Below are 12,061 nucleotides of genomic sequence, written 5' to 3'. Positions count from 1 at the left end.
ACACAGTCATTGCTGTTTGTTTTCATGCTATAGCAGCCAAGGTACGAAGTTGCAACAGGGACAATCATGAGCCTGAGACATTTGTTTGGGTAGTGTTTGCAAAAAGAAATTTTAAAAAAGCTTGTTGACCCCTACCTTAAAGGGACAGGGCCACAGGGCAAGGAATCAATGGGCCATGCAATCCAACTGGAATGGAAGCTAGACATTGTAAAGGGATACTGAGAGGATTCCAAACCCAGGGGCAGGCAGAGAAGATGTGAGAAGATGGGGTATGCAGCTGTTCCCCTAGGGAAACAGAGGTACAGATTGACAAGATCGCCTGACCTGGGGGGGGTGGGGGGAATCAAGCTTGAGGAAGCAGTGGACTCTAGCCCCTGGGACCATGTACAGACCTGAATGTAAGTCCTGGTGTGCATCAAACAGCTCCTGACATCTCTCTTCTGCTTTGTAAGCCCGGATGGTCCAGAGCCCCTGGAGGGATGAGGACAGGTGGGAAAATACCGGACTTCGTGCTGCAGAAACAAGAGACAGACACAGAGGAAGCTCAGCGAGGTAGGGCACAAGTAGACAAGGTCCCTCTTGTGCCCCTTAGGTATCCGCCAAACAGTACACACAGTGCCTCCCAGGAGGTTCCAGTTCCTAGATGGAAGACCTATTGGGAAGATATGGAGTGTCTAGGAAAGGTAAAAGGAATCCATCTTCCAGTGGCTGCATATATTTAATAAAATGGAGCAAGGAAGCCTTGAACTTCTCTAAGACATCCTAGTGACTGCCTGTGACAGTATGGTCCAATACGGATATATCCACCATGAACACAAGCATTGTATGTGTTTCTAGAGTGCTGGGGTACACATGGAAGAAGACACAGAACCATTCATAGCTAGGTGCAGTGACTCATGCTTGTAATTTCATCTTCTTGGAAGTGGAGATTGGGAGGATTTCAGTTAGAGGCCAGTCAAACAACAAGTCAACCAAACCCTGCTACAACAAATAAATCAGGTGTGGTGGTGCATCTATTTGTCATCCCAGAAATGTGGGAAGCAGAGGTAGGAAGACCTGCAATCCAGACTGGTCCCAACAAAAACTTAAGACCCTACTTGAAAAGTAACAAAAGCAAGAAGAACTGAAGGCATGGTTCAAGTGGTAGAGAGCCTGAGTGCAAAGCCCCTAGTTCAAGTTCTAGTACCACAAAGAAAAAAATCCTAATTAGAAGTCAGAATCCTGTTTTGTCAGTGCTATTCTGGTTAATATTAATGCTACAAAAGACTTCTGGCTATTAATATATTTTCAATACCATGGTATAGAAGGTTCTCGTGCCTGTGGTAGTGGCTAGCAAGCACTTTGTATTGTCTCTGGCATGCCTCATGAGAACACCACAGGGCAGTTCCTATTATGATCTTAACAAAGGGAGAACAGACCTGAGATACTGAGAGTGCCACCTAATTAAATAAGCTAATCCAAGTAGCAGAGCTGGGTGCCAGACCTAACTCTGTTCTATTTACAAGGCTTTTAATTTGAGCCACAGTGTCTCTGGAAGAATAAGCTGGGAGGAGGATTCTCATGTATCACTAAATGTATTTTTTCCTCTAGGCTTTGGGGCCTATGGTTAGAAAACTCCCAAATCTTACCTAATATCCAATAAGCTTCTCCATTACTGTATTTCTTACTAAGGACCTCAAGTTGAACAATATCCCTGGGAATGTGACATAGGAACTTTTTAAAATAGCAGACTCAAGGATCTATGATCTGAAAATATGTGGCACGTTCTGCTAGCCATTCCTGTGACAGACATTGCTAAGGGATCACCGAGGATCTTCTCACTTACAATGTGGATGTAACTTCACAAATCCAGGAATGCCAAATGAACAGAGATGATTAGAGAACTGCAACCAATTCCATTCTGTTTTTATGTATTCTCTATGACTGACCATTGCTACATTCACTTTAGAAAAAACAATTATGATCAAATGTCATGAAAACTGCTTAATTATCAGTATATCAGTGGCAGCTAGACAGTACTATTGGAACGTAAACTTTGGGACTCAGTAGTTCATCAGAACACATGACTTATCTTACGAGTACCTGTGGTCTTAGATTTTAGAATGCAAAGCTAGCCTACAATTGCTCTATCTATCCATCTCACAGCTTCTGTGATACAAATCTCACCCTTCTTTATTTTTTTGGCTATGTCTTTATACTTCCTAAAAAATACAAATTCTGCCAGGCGCCACTGGCTCACGCCTGTAATCCTAGTTACTCAGGAGGCTGAGATCTGAGGATCACAGTTCAAAGCCAGCCCAGGCAGGCAGGAGAGTGTGTGAGTCTCTCATCTCCAATTAATCGCCAGAAAACCAGAAGTGGTATCGTGGCTCAAGTGGTAGAGTGCTAGTCTTGAGCAAAAGAGCACAAGGACAGTGCCCAGGCCCAGAGTTCAAGCCCCATGACTGACTTAAAAAAAACCAAAACCAACAACAATAACAACAACAACAACAAATTCTATTATCCTTGTGGTTTTTCATTTGAGTAATAATAAAATATATTTGTGCATTCACAAGATGAACTATATTATTTCATTCACTTTGATGACCTGTAAAAGAGTGATTTATCATAAGGTATATTCCCAGTCATCCCTAAACCAGGGAGTTGAATAGAGCAATAGATTAAATGCACTCTATATTGGTCCCTCTCCTGTGGTCTCCAAAGGGGATTATGTATACAACAACCATTTATAGCAGAAGAAAACTCAGTGTGGTGTTACACCAAGTACCATAAAAAAAGGAACAAAACTGAAAACAACACTTAGATTTTGAGAATATTTAACAACTGCAATCTAATATCAATAATAGGTAAAAAATAAAAATAAAATTTCATGTGACATCCACTCCTTTCCTTTCTCTAAAATCTTTCCCTGTTCTTTTTTTGTGACTGTTGGTATTTTCAGGGAAAGAAAAGTACTTTCCTTCTAATTTATTTCCAATCTATGATAAATAGTTTAGCTATTAAAGTGGTATGTGTGTGCCTGCACTGTGTATGTAAGGATTTAAGAATGACCCCTCTCTTCCATTGGAATATTATGCCATATACATCATCCACTTGTGCCTTGAGTTAAAATTAAAAAGTTGCCCCTGGCAGGCCACCAGTTAAGATCATAATGACCAGTGGTGACCATAACCCTGTTATTAATGACCTAATGTAAAGGAGATCATAAATTCTAGAAGATGAGAGTCCATAGAATTTCAGGGGGTCTCTTTAATAATGACACAAATGAAACTCAGGTCATACTGCCACACTGATGTTGACTTTCAACACTCACTTGTAGATTCCAGGCGTTTGACATCCCTTGATGTTTCTAAGAAGTATCTCCGGAGAACCAGGAAAATGATGGAGAGGGGGACTAAGGGAATTGCGATCCAGGGGATCACCGCCACGGCCACGGCTACCACGCTGACCACAAGGAGCAATGTCTGCAATCGCAAAAACAAGATGAGCCTGCTTAGGCACAATTCTCAAACACAGACTTTAATGGGATGTGTGTGGGGATTTGAAAAGCCTTGCTGGGATAACTGGGAATGCTTTCCCATCCCAAGAAAAATGACACTTATCGCCTGTTCACTGTGATCCAAACACTATGAAAACAAGGCATTTGTTATTTAACATACTCAATAGTTCTATGAGGTGAGAGTTTTTACTTTCTCCATATAGGAGATTAGAATGTTGAAATTGAGAGTAGAATTGAAACACCCCACACCCCATAACCTGAGTCAGTAAGATGTTATTAATATAGAGGCATAATATATATATATATAATACAAGTAAAAAATAAAATAAATTATATATAAAATTATACACACACCGTTCTTTTACTGTCACTTGTCTCATGCTCTTTATGGAAGCTGGCAAAGGACAAAAATAGCTAAGTAAAAAGCTAACACAGCGCAACAAGATTCCAGTAAATCCAGTCTTACCTCTTCCTTCTGCAATTCCCAGGTATTCCAAGAAGCCTGATATATACACAAAACTTACATGCATGAATTGATTCCAAGTCTATTTGATATTCTATCCTCTTGGCCATGTCAAGGCTCACAGAGATGACGATGTATCCATGACAAGAAAATACCTTGGCCTAGAAAAACAATTGACCCAACCTCCAAATCCCTGAGATCTGTATCCATTTGGGAACACTACGTAGAAATTCCACTCAAATTTCCTAATTCCACATAAAATACAGAGAGACAAATCTTAGGTAAAATCTTCTACTTGGGTTGAGGTTTCATGATTTGTAAAAAGTCTGTAGTTTTCAGAAAATAACAACCAAAACCCAGAAGGGAAATTCTGTGAGCCCAGTACTAACAGCTTTTAGATAAACTTTTGAGCCAACTCTCTTTAAATATCAGATAGGAAGGGTAAGACTCCATTTCTCTGAGTCTTAGGAAAAACTGGGATATACTAACAAGCTAAAAGAATGGTGCTGAGAATTCAATACGCTCATGTATACAGGGTTCGATCTTAAGATTCCTTAAGAATATCTTGACATCAGCCAGGCACCGGTGGCTCACTTCTGTAATCCTAGCTACTAAATAGGCTAAGATCTGAGGATCATGATTCAAAGGCAGCCCAGGCAGGAAAATACATGAGATCCTTATTTCCAATAAGCTACTCAGAAGAAGCTGAAAGTGGCACTGTGCCTTAAGTGGTAGAGCACTAGCACTGAACAAAAGAAATTTAGGGATGGCATCTAGGCACTGAGTTTAAGCCCCAGGATTGGGAAGGAAGGAAGGAAAGAAGGAAGGAGGGAGGGAGGGAGGGAGGGAGGGAGGGAGGGAGGGAGGGAATATCATGACATTGAGCCTTGAGAGAAAGCTAACTCTGACCAATAGAACACCTTGTTAGTACCTCATGGCATATAGGAACAGGTGCATTTTTGCCTAAATAATCACGTTTCAAGTAAACTGAGATATTTCTCTATCATGTCTGGAATATAAGCTTTTGACCTAAGATGGCCAAATAAATCCCGTGTCCAGTGCAATTTCTGAAGTTTCCATAATTTTCTCAACTCTATGCATCCTGAAGATTGATAACCTGAGGGACACAGAGGCAACTCAATACTTTTGAAGATGCTTCTTTTTATATTCCATATTTCTTTTATCTGTTTCACCCTTTTTAGGTGAAGAATTACTGATGTGCAATTGCTGAGCACCTCTGGGACACCAAGAGAGAGGTGGTAGATCTCTGAATCGATAGCACAGAATCAAATACCTACTAAGCAAATTCCATATTTCAAAAGAAGTCAATCTGATATTTCCTTTTCATTGTATCATGTACTGGCATATCCATATCAATGGAAATACAAGTTAGACTCTGTACATGAGTGAATCCCAGGAAATTAAACCATGTCGAGTCCCAGTTGGCCTTGTTGGTATAGGCAGGCATCTTGCTTTAGATATGAGGACAGATTATAGTACGGAAGGACATCTCAGAAATGATGCTGTCTAGTGAATAGTTGCTTCCAACAAAGCACACTTACATCTCAATGAGTTGCTGGCGAAGTGTGAAAAAGCAACAAAAGGAAAACATGATGCTTATGAAAAAATGTTGATTATTTTGTGTGACTGTTCAATTCAGACAAAATAAACTCAAAAAAAAATAATAAGACACTGCTTTACTGCTAGTACCCAGGGAAAATGTTTCTATAGTACTGAAGAAATTTTCTACATCTAGTTGACAACTAAAGGTACAACTGCTTTCTCCTCTAAGATAGAACATTTTGCACAGCTTGCTTTGTGTCTGACCTCTCCTGTAACTCCTGGGCATTATCTAACTTGATCTTGTCCTCAAAATAACTAAGACAAAATAGGGTTGAAGGTGCTGGTTAAAGTAGTAGACTACTTGCCGGCAAGCATGAAGCCCTGAGTTCAAACCCCAGGACGGACAAAAATGAAGTGTTTCATGTTCAAAAAAAAAAGTTTCATGAGGAAGATGAGCATTAACCCCCAAAGCAAAATTTATTTAAGAAAAGAAAATAACCAAGCTTAACTGGACACTAAACACGGGCTGAATATGTAAAATATTTAAGATCTGTATTTGAGTATGGTAAAACACATAAAACTTCCCCAGGAAGACTTTGTTCTAGAATTAGTATATTCTAATAATAAAGACTTTTAACATATTATTTCCACAAGCAGAATCTGAATTATAAATTTTTTTTTGGGGGGGGGCCAGTTTGGCACTAGCCCAGCTAAATATCTACCTACAATTTACTTAATTCCATGGGGCTCTGTTCCGGCTAGTTTATAGAAAGCTGTGCCAAAGAATGTTTCCCCACAAACAGTAAAAATGTATTCTTCTTATTTTATGTTAATGAACAAGCCATTTGATTTTGGCTCACTCCATTCTTTACTTGAACTCTATCTCATGCCTGTATTATGAAGAAAGTGAAGATGAACATTTACTTGTTAGGCTACTTAATCTGTACACAGTAGTTTTATTATTTGTTTTCAGTATTAAAAAAAATAAAATCAGGATCATTGAGATTGCTAACAGCACAGTGGAACTGGAAAGCTTTTAATTCTGCTGCCAGTCAGACTCTGCAGAACTCTGTTCCAAATTGTGATAAGTGCAAATCGTCCAGATTGCCTTAAACTATTCTTGATTCTGCAGGAGATAGGCCCCAAGAGCAATAAACAAAAACAGGATTCACTTCTTGGCAAGAAAGTACAGCAAGATTTTCCTCTGATTTAGAGAGAGAAAAACTGATGTCTAGTTTTTGATCAGTAAGCTGTTTACTCACGTGGGTGTCAAAGAGATTCTTTATCTATTTACTCTGGAAACATATGAGATAAAAAAAATTACCTCTGAATGAAATGACTGTCATAACAGATTGTGTTGCTGGCTGATACTGGTTTTCTTACAGATGCACTAGAATTTTGAACAGGCTTATAAAAATTTGTGAGATTATTAAGAAATAAAAGCATAATTTCTAACAATTGTACTCATTGACCTTTGATAAGTATAAGTAAGGGAAAATATGGATGGCCTTCAATGGAAGCTTCTAACCCTAAACATGGTCTTAGTGTTGATCATTCAGCTGGCAGGTGTAACTTAACATGTTGCTGTGGACCTTGCCTGCCTAGTGCCCAAATCTAGCATATAGTAAGACCTGCCTCAGGAAGTTTCTCCTTTAACATCTGTTTTGTTAACATCTGTTTTGATTGACCTCACTTAACTCAAGTTACCTTTGTTAAATCCTAACTTCATGCAGTGCTGGTATGTCTTATTTATATTAGGAGATACACAAATGTTCTCTGCAACTGAGCTGTTCTAAACTTGGATACAGTAATCATCCCATTCATTCCTCTTTTGGTTGCTCTGGTTTAGATGATCAGATCTAATCTGATCCTCTGATCCCACCCACAGCAGCTCTGGGACCTGTGTCCTCCTTCGGTTAGCACTGTAGCCTGAGCCACAGCAAACTGTACAGAGGAGAGTGGCTCTTGGCTTGTATGTTTGCCAAGATAATAGAAGGCATTAGGAAAATGTGGCCTGTCTCTTCCTTCCTTTGTGTCAGGCATCTCTCTCTCTCTCTCTCTCTCTCTCTCTCTCTCTCAGACTGAGAGCTTCCTTTCTACCTTTTCTCAGTTAATGCTTCAAAACCAAACAAAACAGCCCTGGAATTGGAGCTGTGGCTCAAGTGGTAGAGCACTGAAGCCCTGAGTTTAAGTCCCAGGACCAGCATGCACGCGTGTGTGCACGCGTGCGTGCGCGCACACACACACACACACACACACACTGGCTAGGCTAGGCACTAGTGGTTCACGCTTGTAATTCTAGCTACTCAGGAAGCTGAAATCTGAGGATCCTAGTTCAAAGCCAGAGACTCTTATCTCTAATTAATCAGCAAAAAGTCAGATATGAAGGTGTGATTCAAATGGTAGGGCACCAGCCTTGAGTGAAAAAAAACAAGTGGGAGTACCCAAGCCCTTAGTTCAAGTCCCTGTACTACACCAAAAACAGAGGGAAGGAAGGAAGTAAGGAAGAAACGAAGGAAGGAAGGAAGGAAGGAAGGAAGGAAGGAAGGAAGGAAGGAAGGAAGGAAGGAAGAAACGAAGGAAGGAAGAAACGAAGGAAGGAAGAAACGAAGGAAGGAAGGAAAGAAGGAAGAGATGATAGGTGAAGGTGCAAACACTGAACAAAAGGAGAGTAGTGTTGTCTGCTGTTCCCATCTCTGTAAATGCAGGAAGGATTCCTATAGGAAAACATTTCATAAAGAAAAGCATCATATTGCCTAGATAATATAAACAGATCATTTATATGAATCTAAAAACAAAATGTTAAAGCAAACAGCAACTGAGCTCAGGAGAAATAGACAAATCCATAGCCATTGTGAGAAACTCTAACCTACACATCTCAATAAGTGATAGAGCAGGCAAATAAAAATCAGTATAGACACACATTTTGGGGGGGGAGGGGGAGTTGGGCATGGGGCTTGAACTCTGGGCCTGGGTGCTTTCCCTGAGCTTGTCAGCTCAAGGCCAGAGCTCTACCACTTGAGCCACACACCACTTCCGGTTTTCTAGTGGTTTATTGGATATAAGAGTCTCACAGACTTTCCTGCCCGGGCTGGCTTTGAATGGGATCCTCAGATCTCAGCCTCCTCAGTAGCTAGGATTACAGGCGTGAGCCACGGGCACACTATTTAGACACACATTTTTTAAATTAACAAACGATCTAATGCATAGCCAATAAGGATCTTATTTTCAAGTATGTATCCACTATGTCATTGGCAAGTATAAACTAATGTCAAGGAAAAAAAGAATATATTTGACCTAAGTGTAATTAACAAGTTATCAATTATAAGATAACTAGAATATGAATACATGTTCAAAAATCTAACATCAGACTTCTAAAATAATGCATGGTTTAAAGAAATTACAATGAAATGATAGCATTTTGAAAAAGAAAACCTAAATATATTAAACTTTGAGAGTTGCAACTAATGCTGTCATTAGAAATAAATTTATATAGCTTTAAAAATAAATGGCTTAGAAGTCAAAGGTCTAAAGTCTACTCTAAGAAAATAGGAAAAGACCAACATATTAAAGTCTAGGAAGAGTTGGAAAAAAATTTAAAGTAGATACTAATATGAAATAGAATAACTTTTAAAGAGAAAAATAAATAAAATCAAAATTAGGTTCTTTCAAAGCAGTAATGAGATCAATAAACTCTTACCAGGAATGATTAAGAAAAGAAGGGGAAATTGACATTATCCTAAATTTTTATAAGTAGTAACACCAGCATTTAAAAAATCTACTATGCTCCTATATTTTAAAAAATTTGATAAAAAGGAAAAAATGCCTTAAAAAATGGTGGCTGAAGATGGACCTAAGAAGAAATAGAAACCTAAACCATTTTTCTATCAATGTAAGAATCTGAATTCAACTTGGAAGAAAATTAGTATATAATCAAAATCTCAAGTAAGAAAATTCATGGCCTACAGGGTTTCATTGGTGAATTCTATGAAGCACCTAAGAAAGAAAAATGATAACAATTTTAGAAACTTTTTTTCATTTTCTATCCAAAAACAGAGCAGAACTGTACCAGTGGGGCTCCACTACACACACAAAAAAGAACTTGCACAGAATACGTAGTAAAAGACTCACTGGAAGCAATGGGCTAACGTGATCTGAGGGTAGGTGAGGAAGCCCACCCAGAATCTACACAGCAGGCTGTTAGAAGGACAGAAGGGGAGGTCTTCATCCACATGGGGGAAGCTCCTCTTTTCCAAGGGGAGCCTCAGCTCTGAGGACCTAATGGAATCAGGCTCATCCAGGTCACCTAATGCAATTGCCCTTAAGTGAAAACCAGCTGATTATGGAACTGAACCACATCTACCAACTGCCTTTATATCAACCCTATATTCCTGTTTGCCGAATGGCAAGATGTCCTTACTTAAAAAAAAAAAAAAAGCCACTGTACAAGCTAAAAGAAAATGATTTTTATTTTCTTATAAGTAAAGCACATCTTGATAAAAAGGATTAAAAAGAGATTATGTCACCAGAATTCCATTCCCATCCCTGTGCTATGTTCAGACAGGTTTGTGACAAGTATAAGTACATACTACGGTGACAAGAGGGAGCTGCTTTGGGATCACTGGAAATGGGGAAGGGGTGTATATGTGAAGGGTACCAGCAATCGACCATATGTCCCCAAACAGACAGGGTTCCTGAGGCAAGAGGGTGACATTTCTCTCACAAGCTGCTGGTCCCTTACCATACTATGTTCTTTGGGACTGGCCGTGGATTGCAATCACAGACCAGGCAATCAGCAAAGCAGAGAAAGGGCTCCAAGAAAGAAGTGTGTCACGCAAGGCAAACTAGCAGATAACCAGGAGACAGTGGAGATGATACTGAGCCAGGTTCTACAGAAGCCATAGATCATCCATAAGATAACAAGTGAAGATTTTAGTAAAATGGAGGCAAGTCTTCCCCAGTCCAAACTTCCTGAGAGAAGTTATTGTACACACAGACAAAAATGGATGTAACCAAGAATGGTATATAGAGAGTTCGGCACAAGTGGTTCATACCTAGCTACTCAGGAGGCTGAGATCTGAGGATCACAGCAAAAAAAACAAAACAAAACAAAAAAAAAACAAAAAAAACCCAGCAATGCTGCTTTATCTTTCTGATAAGAGTCCATGACATTTTAAAATAACTTTTTCAAAAACATTTTTATTATCTAGTTGTACAAAGGAGTCGTCATGATCCAGGTCGTCCCCCCTTTTTTTTTTCTGTTCCCTTTTTTTTTTTAATTTAATTTTATTTTATTTGTGAACATACTGTACAGAAGAGTTACAATTACGTGGGCAGGATAATGCGTACATTTCTTACCAAGCATTGCAGCCTCCTCCTTTGTTTACCCTTCACATCCCTTCCCAGCCTCCCCCCTCCCCCCAATCCCAATCTTTCTCCTTCCCCTCCCCCCCACCCCGCACCGACGTTGTAAAGCTCGTTTTGGACATGACAACTTGTACTTCTCATTGTTGCAACAGGTCCACCTGTATCCTTAAACAACTGGTTTTTCCCCATCTCCTCCACAAGTTATACTGACATCAAATATAGTGAAAGCAGGGGTTATACTATGGGGGAGGGACATACAAAGCAACAAAGAGATAATCTTATAAATGCGTTAGAAACACATGCATGAAAGAAAAAAACATTAAAATACACATCTAAGGGTTCATTTTCCTGACATCACATTATCTGACCTTTTCCGCTTGACTCATACATATACTAGATATTACAAATAAGGGAAACCATGGGACCTATGTTTCTTTGGGCCTGGCTTACCAACCCAGATGCCCCTCAGTAGATGAATGGATCAAGAAAATGTGGTATATATACACAATGGAATTCTATGCCTCCATCAGAAAGAATGACATTGCCCCATTTGTTAGGAAATGGAAAACCAGGTCGCCCCTTTTAACAATTCTCACCCACTCCTCCCAACCTACCCCTTCTCTTGCTTAATTTTAGGTTATAAATTAAGTTTTTGCAATTTAACAAGGCAATTTATGTACACAATGCATCTTGATCAGTATCACCACTTCAACAGGACATTTGTACCTCTAATTAACTAGGAAGAAGCAAAAGTGATGCTGTGGTTCAAGTAGTAGACCACCAAAATTGAGTGGAAAAAGCGAAGAGACAGTAGGAGGACTGAGTTCAAGCTGTACTACCAGCACCAGTACACAGAGAGAGAGACAGAGAGAGACACACACACAGAAAGAGAGACAGAGAAAGAGACATACACAGAAAGAGAGACAGAGAGAGAGAGAGAGAGAGAGAGAGAGAGAGAGAGAGAGAGAGAAGACAGCACACAGATAGTAAACATTTAGCTATGTTCCTCTTCTCAGTAGAACAACCGACACACAATGGCAGGGAGTGGTCACATCCTGAGTAGCCACTGCTGTTGTGCCAAGGATACCATCCAATAATGCCAGGAAGTAAAGTTCTATGACCTGCAGCATGCCATCAGACTTCATAAAAACAAAATCCTTCATTTTTAT

The 12,061-nt window shown here is 39.6% G+C and overlaps 1 protein-coding gene across 1 annotated transcript in view; it reads right to left on the bottom strand.

Annotated features, from left to right (window-relative positions):
• Abcc4 (ATP binding cassette subfamily C member 4 (PEL blood group)) overlaps positions 1–12,061 on the bottom strand; it is a 221,304-nt gene that overhangs the window by 56,072 nt on the left and 153,171 nt on the right. The window contains exons 21-22 of the mRNA XM_070002734.1: positions 3,314–3,464; positions 393–512 (exon numbers count right to left, since the gene is read on the bottom strand). Of these exons, the coding sequence (XP_069858835.1) occupies positions 393–512; positions 3,314–3,464 (271 nt within the window). The remainder of the gene's footprint in view (positions 1–392; positions 513–3,313; positions 3,465–12,061) is intronic.

The sequence above is a fragment of the Dipodomys merriami genome, unplaced genomic scaffold, assembly GCF_024711535.1.
Source record: "Dipodomys merriami isolate MVZ:Mamm:240054 unplaced genomic scaffold, mDipMer1.0.p SCAF_6, whole genome shotgun sequence".
Classification (NCBI taxonomy): Eukaryota; Metazoa; Chordata; class Mammalia; order Rodentia; family Heteromyidae; genus Dipodomys; species Dipodomys merriami.
This window is presented reverse-complemented; position numbering and strand designations above follow the sequence as displayed.